At 32.3% G+C, this 12,383-nt stretch overlaps 1 protein-coding gene across 1 annotated transcript; it reads right to left on the bottom strand.

Annotated features, from left to right (window-relative positions):
* Positions 1-2,612: 2,612 nt before the first annotated feature.
* On the bottom strand, positions 2,613-3,290 carry LOC8260334 (class I heat shock protein). Its single transcript, XM_002526904.4, has one exon. It carries the CDS (start codon positions 3,076-3,078, stop codon positions 2,674-2,676), a length of 405 nt encoding a protein of 134 aa, XP_002526950.1. The 5' UTR covers positions 3,079-3,290; the 3' UTR covers positions 2,613-2,673.
* Positions 3,291-12,383: the final 9,093 nt, after the last annotated feature.

The raw sequence follows: 12,383 nt of genomic DNA, 5'->3' as shown, positions 1-12,383 counted from the left end.
ACAGAAAAAGTGAGGAATATACATGTCACAAAGAGCTGGCATTTGTAATTTTTAGTACATCTTCTAACTTAAATTGATTGTTTAACACAGCATAAAGAAATCTTTAATTAAGCTAATTAAATTGACTATAGTACAGGACAAGAATATTCTACTCATCAATTCATAGAAGCAAAAGAAAAGTTCAGAATCATATATGATTTATATATTCTGGTCCCAAAAGCCATTGCTTTCAAGCTTCCTTCAATTTGGAATGCTTAGGCCCGAAGGGAGAGATTTTTATGATGTGCCAACACAACACAATACAATGTTTTAGTTTCTTACAAAAATGAGCATGATTCAATACCCATGATCATTTAACATGCCAAGTTAAATGCAAGAATTGAGTTTCTGAGTGGCTTTAGCAGGCGACAAGGTCCCCATATCCCATGGCATGTATGTCTGTATGAAAACGGAAGCAACTTCGATGTGTATTTCTGGCTCTGTAGTGGCCAGCACCAGGTTATTATATTTTTATTCATTTGAATTATTAAAGGCAACACTTTGTATTCATCGGACCCGCAAATGTAGGAAATATCATCTTTCAGTTTCGCTCTCAGACAATTTCCTGTTTCCATGGTGGTTCCTGCCTAATCAGAGCTCCTAAATCCTCGTTTAATAGTAAAAAAGAAAACCCAACATGGAGTTAGGTAGGCTTCCATTTATATTTTAAGCATGTATAACATAAATTTCTATACTCTCTTAAAGATTAGAAAACGAGATAAATATATATAGATAACCTTGTTCTAAGACTGCTTAACCCTTTGTCATTTCCTTTAGGTTAGCTTTGAATTTGGCTTGCTTACTTTATTTTTCTTTTTATCTTTTTTCAGGCTTGATTCCTTCATTATGAAGGATCTTTATATAATTTTATTTTAATCTCTACTCTTAGATCTTGGTCTTTGAGTTTATATCTGTGATTATTTGCCTCCTTTTATTTATGGGTGAAAGAAGATCAACCTTTCTTGTGTGCTTCAAAGAGGCAGTGTCGGCTCTTAGCCGACGGCGATACTCATCCCCTACATTAATTCTTCACCAGAACAATTGCTTAAGAAACATGCTATTTTTTTTTTTATAAAGTTGATTCATTGTTAATTTTGGCCTGTGTGGATCTGAATCTTACATCCCATTTTGAAATTATTTCTACCCTTTGTGAAGTTGCAACTGACATGTAACAGCCCTACTCAACAGGTCCTATTCATATAATTTACTTTCACTTTCTAAATCACAGAATGACAGAGTCCAGTGACATAATAAAGCTTTAGCTGATTTTGATATTAATCTCAAATTCACTTATTATGGGTGTGTTTAGAATTACTATCGGATATTAAAAAAGAAAACCAGATTTGATGTTTTTAATATAATATACTAATTTTTTGTAAATTATTTTTTAAATCTATTTCTAAAAAATTATCAAATCATCTACTTTTTGCAAAACTAGTTTTGAAACTTAAAACATAATATAAAATAAAAATTGAGATTGAAAGTATCTTGAATGCCAAATGCAACTTGAGTATTTTTAAAACACCGGCGAATAGAGAAATGAATATAGATTCAATAAGAGAATGAATAAATAACAAAAGTAAATAGATTATATAGGCTAAATTTATTACTATAATTATAAAAATAAATATTTAATCAAACAAATTTAGGTGAATAAATATAAATTTTATTAATACTAAAATAAATAACTAAATATTCAATTCTTGAATATCTCAAGGTATATGCTATTACTCATAAAATTCATTTACAATAGAAAACCAAGAAAAACAAAAATATTAAGATCTATATATACATCTAAACTCAGTTCATGCTTGATAAATTCCATAACTCTATTTTAACAAAATAAGCAACTTCTAATTATACAATTTTTATGAGTAAATGGGTACACAGCTTTAGACAGTTTAAGATAATTCAGTTATTTGTTTATTTATTTAGCTAAACTTATTTGATTAAATATTTACATCTATAATTATAGTAATATATTTAACTATTTATCTATTTACTCTTGTTATTTGTTTACCTTTTTACTGTAATTATACTTACCCTTTTACCCATAAATGTCTTGCAAGAAACTTAAGGGTTAGACTTGAGGTAGAGATCAGAATGGAGTAAAGCTTTATGTTGCTAGATTTAGTTATTCAGAAAAGTTCAATTAGATAAATGAATCCAATTGGGCAGAATCGTGTTTGTATCGTTATTTTGGACCCTATTGAATGAAACATTATTAGATTCTAAGGCAACTGAGTATTTGGTTATAAAGTAATGAGTAAACCAATTGGAAAAATTCAATTATAAGGACATATGTGGATTATGTAGTAAGGCTCGGTTAGAGAGAACCATTATATGACTTCTTAAAATGGAGATAAAGGTTTAATTTCTTTTCCTTTTTATGAAATCAAATTTTCATGCTTCTTTTTTCAGCTTTTCTTATATTTTGTCATATTATGCTAATTTTGTATTTATTTGAACCTTTTCTTGTACATTATAAAATTTGCATAAGCATATGACAATTTAGAAGTGATAATTAAATTAGAGAAAATTAAAACAAAGACACACAAGAAAAAGAACACAGAAACAGTTAAACACAGCATATCATTTATTTGCATCAACTTAAAACTAATGCCTTTGAATTGGTTAATTTCCCTCAACTTCAATCACTCTCTTTTCAGGTTTCTTGATCTCCTGCTTAGGAACAGTAACAACAAGAACCCCATTCTCCATTGAAGCTTTCACTCCATCACTCTTGGCATTTTCAGGTAACCTAAACCTTCTTAGAAACTTACCACGACAACGTTCAGCACGATGCCACTTCTCACTAATCTCATTATCTTTCTCAGCATCCCTTTCTCCACTTATTTGAAGAACCTTCCCTTTTCCTTCATCAACTATTTCCACTTTAACTTCTTCATTCTTCAAACCAGGAAGATCAGATACGAATACATGCGACTCAGGAGTTTCTTTCCAATCTGTTGGAGTGTTAAGCACTGGACATTTGTTTAGCATTGAAAGGAAAGGGTAAATAATCTCATCGTTAAACATTTTGGAAGCGACAGCTGTTGGTTTTTAGTTCTTGAATAGTAAGTATTGGTGGGTAATAGTTTTTGATGAAGATGATGGGAGGGATGGAATGTATTTATAAGAAGAGGGTGGATGTAAATGGTCTTGAAGTTTCTTTGATGTTCTTGTTTTCTACTGCATTATTCGTGATTAAGATATTATGGACTAATTAAAGAATTGATGTAATGATCATTGATCATTCTACGACCTTCTTCAGATATGGGGCTTCCACATTCTTCCACTACTTTTATGGCGGAGTTACCTTTTTGTTTATTTACTATTAATGGGTGTATATTAGTTCTTTTCTCCATTAATTTTAAAATTTGACTTTTTGCTAAAGTTGTAACACGTGTACAGTCTAGAATACGTATGTATTATGCTTTTTTTAGTTACATTACATTTTGTAGAAAGATTGAATGTGGAAAGATTGAGACTTTATTGATCATTGATGAGTGTATATTGTATTTTTTGCAATTCTGAGATTACAAGAGGGATAAGTTATATATAATTTGAGTGCAACGGTCCTATTGCTGATGATGTTATATTCCAACGTTAAATTCCTGTTTAGGGAGAGGTAGAAGCAGCCTTTTCCCTTAGGGGAGAGGTGTTGGTCCTTACTATCAGTCTTTGCCTGTTGAGCTTTGCAGCTATTATCTGATTTTGGTGCTTCAACACTCCCCCTCAAGGTGGGTTCGAATAAATTGACAGAACCCATCTTGCTCAGGAGCCTTTGGTGGCTTGCTTTGTGTAGGGCCTTTGTGAAGACGTCTGCCAGCTGATTGTGGCTTCTAACAAATGGAGTCGCAATTTCTCCTGATTGGACTTTTTTTCTTATGAAGTGACAGTCAACTTCAATATGTCTAGTCCTTTCATGAAAGATTCGTGCATCTTTATCGGACCTTTGTATTTTATTCCCATGTCAGTGAGCACTTGCTTAATTCAAATGAGCTCGGTTGTACTGGATCTTGCAGTTACTAATTGTTTTTTGCTTTTCCACGTTACCAGATTTCCTCCTACAAACACGCAGAACCCAGAGGTTGACTTTCTGTCACAGTTGCCTGCCTAATCTACATCGGAAAAACCAACAACAGTGTTAGCATTATTATTCTTCATCCAAATACCTTGACCTGGAGTACCCTTAAGATATCTTAGGATCCTGTCAACCGCATCCAAGTGAGGAGTACGAGGAGCATGCATAAATTGGCTAATCATACTCACGGCATAACTAATATCAGGCCTAGTGACGGTTGAGTAGATGAATTTTTCTACCAAGCGCTGGTAGTGGCCTATGTCACTTAAGGGATCCCTATCCTCTAGGTTGAGTCGAGTTTTTGTTTCCATTGGAGTATCTATGGGTTTGGCTCCTATTTTTCCTATTTTTTGTAGGAGATCAAGAACATACTTTCTTTGAGATAGGAATAGCCCTTTATGAGATTTGGCTATTTCTATCCCGAGAAAATAAGTTAACTGACCGAGGTCCTTAATGTCAAATTCCTTCTTTAGAGTTGGTTTTACTTTCTCAATTTTCTCATTATTGTTTCATGTTATAATAATATCATCCACATATACTAGAATAATTATTGTGTGGATGTGAGTGTGCTTAACGAATATAGAGGAGTCAGAAGTACATTTGCTGAAATTAATTTTTAAGGGAAACTGACTAAGCTTGGCATACCATGCTCTTGGAGACTGTTTCAATCCATAGATTACCTTTTTTAACTTACATACTAGGGAAGGATCAGAGGATGATTTGTGACCTGGAGGGAGAGTCATGTACACCTCTTCTGCTAGGGATCCTTGAAGAAATGCATTCTTAACATCCATCTGAAATAAGCTCCACCCTGAGTTAGTAGCAACAGACAATAAAATACGGACTGTGCTCATTTTAGCCACCGGAGCAAAGGTTTCCTAGTAATCTACACCATAAGTTTGGGTTAAGCCCTTTGCTACCAACCTGGCTTTGTATCTTTCAATGGTACCATCATGTTTGTATTTGACTTTATACACCCATTTACAGCCAACCGGTTTTTTATTTGGTGGCAAGGTAACAAGATCCCATGTTTCATTTTTCTCCAGAGCCTGGAGCTCTTCTTTCACAGTGTGAGATGTGAGAGTGTTTAAATAAGCCCTGTATGAAGATGATACGGAACTATAACTGATAAAGTGATGAATGGGATACGATACCGAGTTGGACACATAGTCCTTTAACCGAGCAGGAGGTCTGGTTGGTCTAGTAGATCTCCGCAAGGCAATTTCTTCTGTTGGTGACTCATGATCTCCCCTTGAAGAAGTTGCCGCAGGGATTGAAGTCTTTCCCCCTGAAGGGCTAGAGCCAGAGATAGGCACGGGGAGTCGCTCTTGTGCAGAGAGAGAATCTGGAAGAATGCTGTCAAAAAAGAAAGAGTTAGTGGGAAATAAGTCTGCTGAGGGTGCTGAGGGAAGAATGGGATCATTAGGAAAGTAAGGGGTAGTTTCGTCAAAGGTCACATCTCGGGAAATATAGGATTTATAAGTGGTAGGGTCATAACACTTGTAGCCCTTTTTTTCAGATGAGTACCCAAGGAAGATGATTTTGACACAACTTTTGTCCAGCTTATGATGACGTTTGATGTGGACAAAGGCTATGCAACCAAATACTCGAATATGACCTAATTCAATTTTTCTTTATTTGAGAAGTTCCAGAGGGTTGAGATTGTTAAGAACGGAACTGGGGAGCCGATTGATGAGATAGGCTGCAGTTAGGAGGGCATCCAACCAAAAAATGTGAGGAACATTGTTTTGAAAAAGGAGAGTACGGGTAACCTCAAGAAGATGCCTATTTTTTCTTTATGAAACTCCATTCTGTTCAGGGGTATAAATGCAGGTAGTTTGGTGCAAAATACCTTCTTGGAAAAATAATTCAAAAAAGTTTTTATTGACATATTCAGTACCATTATCTGAACGGAAGATTTTAATTTTGGCGTTATACTGATTTTGAATAAAGTGAAAAAAGTTGTGAAAATAGGTAAAAACATCATTTTTTTCCTTTTAGCAAATAAACTCAAGTAACTCGTGAGTAATCGTCGATAAAGGTGACAAAATAGCGGAAGTGATTGTATGAGGTGACGGGGCAGGTCCCCAAACATCAAAGTGGATTAAATCAAATAATTTTTCTGATTTAGTAGACGATGGAAAAGGCAATCTATGCTTTAAAAATTTGCAAACATCACAACAACTTGAGTCTATTTTAAGACAAAAAAGTTGATTCAAAATTCTGTCAGACGGATGCCCAAACTGTCTATGCATCAACAGGCCTTGGGGGAGTGGGTCGTGGTTAGACACTGACTAGGAGTGGTGAGGCAGTATAGGCCATTTTGAGGGTATCCTTCACCAATCGTCTTTCCAGTGATTCGATCCTGAAAAATCACAGTAGATGGTGAGAAAATAACATTACAATTTAAAGTCTTGGTTATTTTACCAACGGATAGTAAGTTAGATTTAAAAGTAGGCAATAGAAGAATATTTGGTATTGTTTTATTAAGCAAATTAGATGAGCCAAAACCAGAGATTTCAGCTCGATTCCCATTAGCAACGATCACATGTTGGGAATTTGCGGGACAAAATTGTGTAATTTTGTTGCATCCCAAGTCATGTGATCTGTTGCACCATAATCAATAATCCAGGTAGAGTATTTATTTAAAGAATCTGTGGCGTGTTGAGATACCAGACCGGAATCGCCAAAAGATCGTGAAATTATTTGCAAAATTTAGGAGTTTTCTGTTTGACTGATTTTAGGTCAAATTGGCAAATTAGGCCGGGTCGGATCCGGGTTGGCCCAGGAGTTAGCAGGGTTGGCCCTTAGTTGAACTAAAAGAATCGTAAACATGTCGACATTTTTAGGGTTTGACATGTTTACTCCTATGCCGCCAAACTGAATTTCTCCTCTTCTCTCCTCTCTTTCGCGCTAGCTTCCATTTCTCTCTCGCTCGCCTCTGTTGTGCGTCGGCCTGAGGTGAGGATAGAGATGCCAGCAGTGTTCGTGCGCGTGACCCTGCTTTTTGCAGTGGTCACACCGCTCGACTCTGGTAGGCATCCCCCTTCCTCGAGCCATTTCGCGCGAGTGCGAGACGAAGGCTTTCCCTTCTGTGTCCTGGTTCTGAGTTGTTCCCATGGTGATGCGTCTCGTCTCCTCTTGTTATATGAGGGCGATGACAGCGTCGAGCCGGGGAAGGTCATGTGACAGTAAGATTTGGGACCGAAGAGCTTCGTAGGTGGAGTTGAGACCACACAGGTATGTGTACACTAAGTCTTGCTCTGCCCTCTTCCCTGCTTCTTCTAGGTCGACTGTAAGTGGGAGGTAACTTTGGAGTTCCTCCCACCGAGTCAGCACCTCGGTCGCGTAGCTTGTGCTAGACCTGGTTCCTTGTTTGATATAGGCTAATTCTTGTTTCAGATTAAAAATGTGGGCGAAATTTTATTCCTGACCATATAGATTTCTCATTTTTTTCCATATTGCTTGTGATGATGCCAGAAGCATACACAATCTGGCAATATGAGGCTCCATCGTGTTGGTTAGCAAGGACATGACTAAATGGTCAATAGCCTGCCATTCTTCGATGGCCTCGAGCTCTTCCTTCGTTGGTTGGTTAGGGTTCTTTAATTCTGGCCTGTTCAGGGTTCCTGTTATGAACCCTAGCTTCTTCCAACACTGAAGCCGATGTAGACGGCCCTTGACCATTCAAAGTAGTTCTGATTGCCCCTTAATACAATGTTTGTGAGTTTAGTGAGGTCACTGTGAGACATGTTGAAGAAAGAATTTTCTGATCTTACTGGGTAGGTGATGACAGGATTAATCCTGCTCTGATACCATGTAGAAAAATTGAATGTGGAAAGATTGAGACTTTATTGATCAATGATGAGTGTATATTGTATTTTTGCAATTCTGAGATTACAAGAGTGATAAGCATTTTGTTATATACAATTTGAGTATAACGGTCCTATTGCTGATGATGTTATATTCCAACGTTAAATTTCTGTTTAGGGAGAGGTAGAAGCAGCCTTTTCCTTTAGGGAAGAGGTGTTGCTCCTTTTTCCTAATTAGGCCTGTGATGTTCTGATTATCTGAGCAGTCAAAGACTATTGGTTCTTACTGCCAGTCTTTGCCTATTGAGCTTTGCAGCTATTATCTGATTTTGGTGCTTCAAACACATTATAATACAGTTGATATATATTAAATTACTATACATAAACTACTTATAAACCACATTAAGACTTAATTTTTCTTCTAAAGCGAGTAATTTAGTTGCCCACCCTACCTAACTTTGGACACTCTATTTTCAAAACTTATCTTGGCTATCGAATGGTCCTGATTGCATCCAATCTACTATGCTGGTCCACATTGTGATTTTATTTTCTTGGAATGAGGTCCACTTTATTGAAAAAATATATAGATATTGCTTTTGATTGCAAGTGCATGTTCTTACAATATATAATTTGGAATATTCATATTTCTCCATTATGTTGTCATGAAAATAAAATAACTTACTGAATTATATTAAGATAATATAAAATAAACATAATTATTTAGGTTTATAAGAATATAATAACACACAAACAAATAAAATTAATTAATTTGAACACATATAAATATATTATTAGTTTCATATATTAATTATATACTGTTAAATATATATTAAATAAACATTAATATATGTGAGATTGATATTAAAATTAAAATAGAAATTAAATATTATTTTATAAAATTAATTTCAGATACTAGTTATATACATAATGCAATTTAATATAAACTAAATATATATTCAAATATTTGAAATGTATACCAAAAATAGTTTCATATATTATTTATATACGAAATATATATCTATATATATATACAAATATATATTAATTATATAAGATGGATACTAAACATATCAAATTAATATTATCAAATGAATATTAAATATATATTAAATATACATAAAAAAAATAAACACTATAAAAATTCTAAAAATATATACCAAATTGCTAATAGCATATATTATTTTATTAAAAAAGTGGATTTAATATTTTTAAAAGAAAAAAATTTAACAGTAAAAAATAATATATTTAACTTTTTTAGAATATTTGCGAAGGAATTTCAAAAACAAAAATACCCTTGTTTCTTATCTTTTATAGAAAATACGGCATGAATTTTTTTTTATTTCTATTGTGAAAAAATATTAAAAACACAGTTCTTTAACTTTTTTAGAAAAATAAGGCATTTGTTTTTTTTTTAGTTTTTTTTTATAAAACAAGAAAAAATAATTAAAATTAAAAAATAACTAAAAATAATTACACCATAATTTTAAGAAAATATCACTTTTAAAAAATATCATATAATAATTTATTTTTTTTTTATTGATTTTAAGATATTGTGAAAAAGTTTAAAAAGAAAATGTTATTGAGCCCACCATCCAGCTTACTTGGGTGCATATTTTGCAAAGGCCTAACTTAATAAGCCGGTGCCCATACATGAGAATTGAAAGCCGTGTGTTAAAGAAATTCTTCCATGAATTGAGACATGTGTTTTTCTTTTATTAGGAGATGTTTCAATGTGGATATGCACAAATTATTAGAGAATGGAGAAAGAAAACACAAACAAGGGGAAAAAGGATGATGTTGAAAAGCTCTAAAGATTTCTCACGTCTGGGATTAAAAGAATTGAGGGATATAAGATTTTAAAATCCTTTCATCACGAATCTGATTTATAGATAAATTTAGAGGTTTATGATTGCTTATTTTTAATCCTCACCATTAGATGATATTGTCAACTTATTAAATTGATTGTCCAATTTTAATACATAAAACAAGTTATTTTTTTAATATTTAGCCCAAAAATATTTAATTAATTAGGTAATAAACTCAAAATATTCAATAAATTAACTCACTTTTTTTAATAGATAGTTGAGTATTTGACTAAATTAACCCACCACCAATTAAATAAAGTTAAAGCAACCTAAGTAATAACTAGAAAGATTAGTAAAAGTAAAAACACGAGTTCAATTAATAAATCTTGTAAATATGATGGCAAACCGAGAGAATTAATCTGTAACTTTTTTAAATTAAAAAAATAGCATTGTATTATGTTCTTAATATTATATTAATTGATAAAATTAGTTTAACTAGTAAATTAATGTTTTAATTATATAATATTTAATGATTTTTAATTTTTAGAAAAATAGTAATATCCTACACGAGTAATATAAGCTCTTTGTCTATGGATTTATTATTAGTGGTACTTGTATCTATTGGAAATTTAATTTTAGAATGCAGTGCAGGAGATGTTGGCCAAGTGCATTAAAGAGGGTAATTCTCAAAATGCTAACTGCATATACAGATACTAGCCCGTTGCTTCAATATATTAGCTTTAAGGGGAAAATGCTCAGCTGAAGGAGCAACATTGTCGAAGCTAATGAGAACAAGAAGGCAATAAGAGTAGATCCCATGTTGGCAAAACACATGAAATTCTAATAATTAAAGACAATAGCTCAGAGAGATCACCGGAAACATTAATGTAGGAAGTGAAACTTTTCGACAAGTTCAATGTTTAGAAGATCAACAATGGTACGAGCTTTATGTATTTGTATCTAATTATTCGAATACCTTTTAGACTTTTTGTAGTTAGATTTTAACACTTTTTACATATCAATGACTTGTGCTTCCAGTCATTTTAAAAATATATGATATGCTTCCAGTAATGGTTTATTTGTACAGATTTTTTTTACATATATTTGAGTATTTTCTAAATTATTAGTTTTTCTGTCTCATACAGTAAAGTTAATCTTAGTTTGGTATGTATGAAATTAAAAAACAAAATAAAATAGATAATTAAATAAATAAAAAGTCTCTAAATATGCAAACGAAATATAAAAAAAAATAGTTAAAATTGGTTAACTAGTTATATAATTTTTAAGATCCAATGGTTAAAAAGGCTATAAACTTTTGGATATTGGCACGACTTTAATAAATCTCTTTAAAATTGTCAGAATAAATTAAATTTTAAAAATTAAATATAATTTTATCCAAATTCAAATTTGGTCAATATTAAGTAAAATTACATTGATAAGACATTTACTTTAAAACTATGGAGCTCATTTTAGCTTTAGAATAATATCTTTTATCTTTGATATATAATTAAATTAATATAAAAATTGTCATTCACACAGAGAAAGTTAAATTTTTTTCTCTTCTTCCTCTTATTAAAATTCAAATAAACTCTCATCAAAATTTAAAGGGAATCCACATATCCATTATCCTTATTCCAACACATAAATTAAAACTCTATTGATCATAACCACAAGTAGAAAACACCAAAGTCTCTATAAAGATTGAGACTTTTGTTCAAACCAAAAGTAACAAGTTGTTTGCAATAAAAAGACTAAGAAGAAGAAACAAAGAAGGAGAGAGAGATAGAAATTGAATGTTGATAGGAAATAATTGAAGAGAGAAAAATGAATTAATTTTTTTTTTTTTAAAAAGATAAGGTTAATTTATCATCTGGTAGAAAAGTCAGGTTAATAGCCTTTTAATAGCACTATATTTTGACCAAAAACTTCTAATTTAGCCAAAATTGTATTTAGTTTTTAAAATTTAATTATTATGATAATTTTAAAATGAATTTACTATTATATTTTTCGCTAAAAAAACTATTATATAGATAATGTTAATTGATTTCAGACAGATTTCAGATAACGCTAACAAATATTCTAAATAAAAAATTAAAAGTGATTCTCCGATCAATCTCCAAAGGATATAAGTGATGATGTTTTTCTTTCTGTCATGATTATTTTATAATGATATAATAGTTTTAATTATGATCGATATTTTGTAATTTTGGAGTGTTTTTATAAATCTTTTCGTGGCTATTAAAATATGTTGCTAATAAGGTTACCGAATGTTTCTATTGCTTTCATAGCTCTAATTGCGAAGACTGTAGCAGAGGTTAATATTTTTTCGTCCCCTTTAACTATTAGCAACGATTCGTTGATCTTCTGAGACGAAAAAGTACGCCGCCTAAAGCTTCATTTCCATTAGTGAGGTAGCAGCCCTAATATCAAGATAGATATTCTATATATTGGTTTCATAAAAGCGTATGATTTTCCCGATCTAAATAAAGCAGGTTTTATATGAAGAAGATTTGGCTCACCATGTTCTATTCGATACGGGTAGGAGAACACCCCGACTCGGTATTTTAAAAAAAATAGAGAAATCAGAACCAAGTCAAGATGATACGGATCAACCCCTTCTTCTTGCGTCAAAGATCTTAC

This window comes from Ricinus communis, chromosome 5, assembly GCF_019578655.1.
Source record: "Ricinus communis isolate WT05 ecotype wild-type chromosome 5, ASM1957865v1, whole genome shotgun sequence".
Classification (NCBI taxonomy): Eukaryota; Viridiplantae; Streptophyta; class Magnoliopsida; order Malpighiales; family Euphorbiaceae; genus Ricinus; species Ricinus communis.
This window is presented reverse-complemented; position numbering and strand designations above follow the sequence as displayed.

What these genes read in the sequence shown, in the direction of transcription:
- LOC8260334 (XM_002526904.4), bottom strand. Translation starts at nt 3,078, where the DNA reads ATGTTTAACGATGAGATTATTTACCCTTTCCTTTCAATGCTAAACAAA.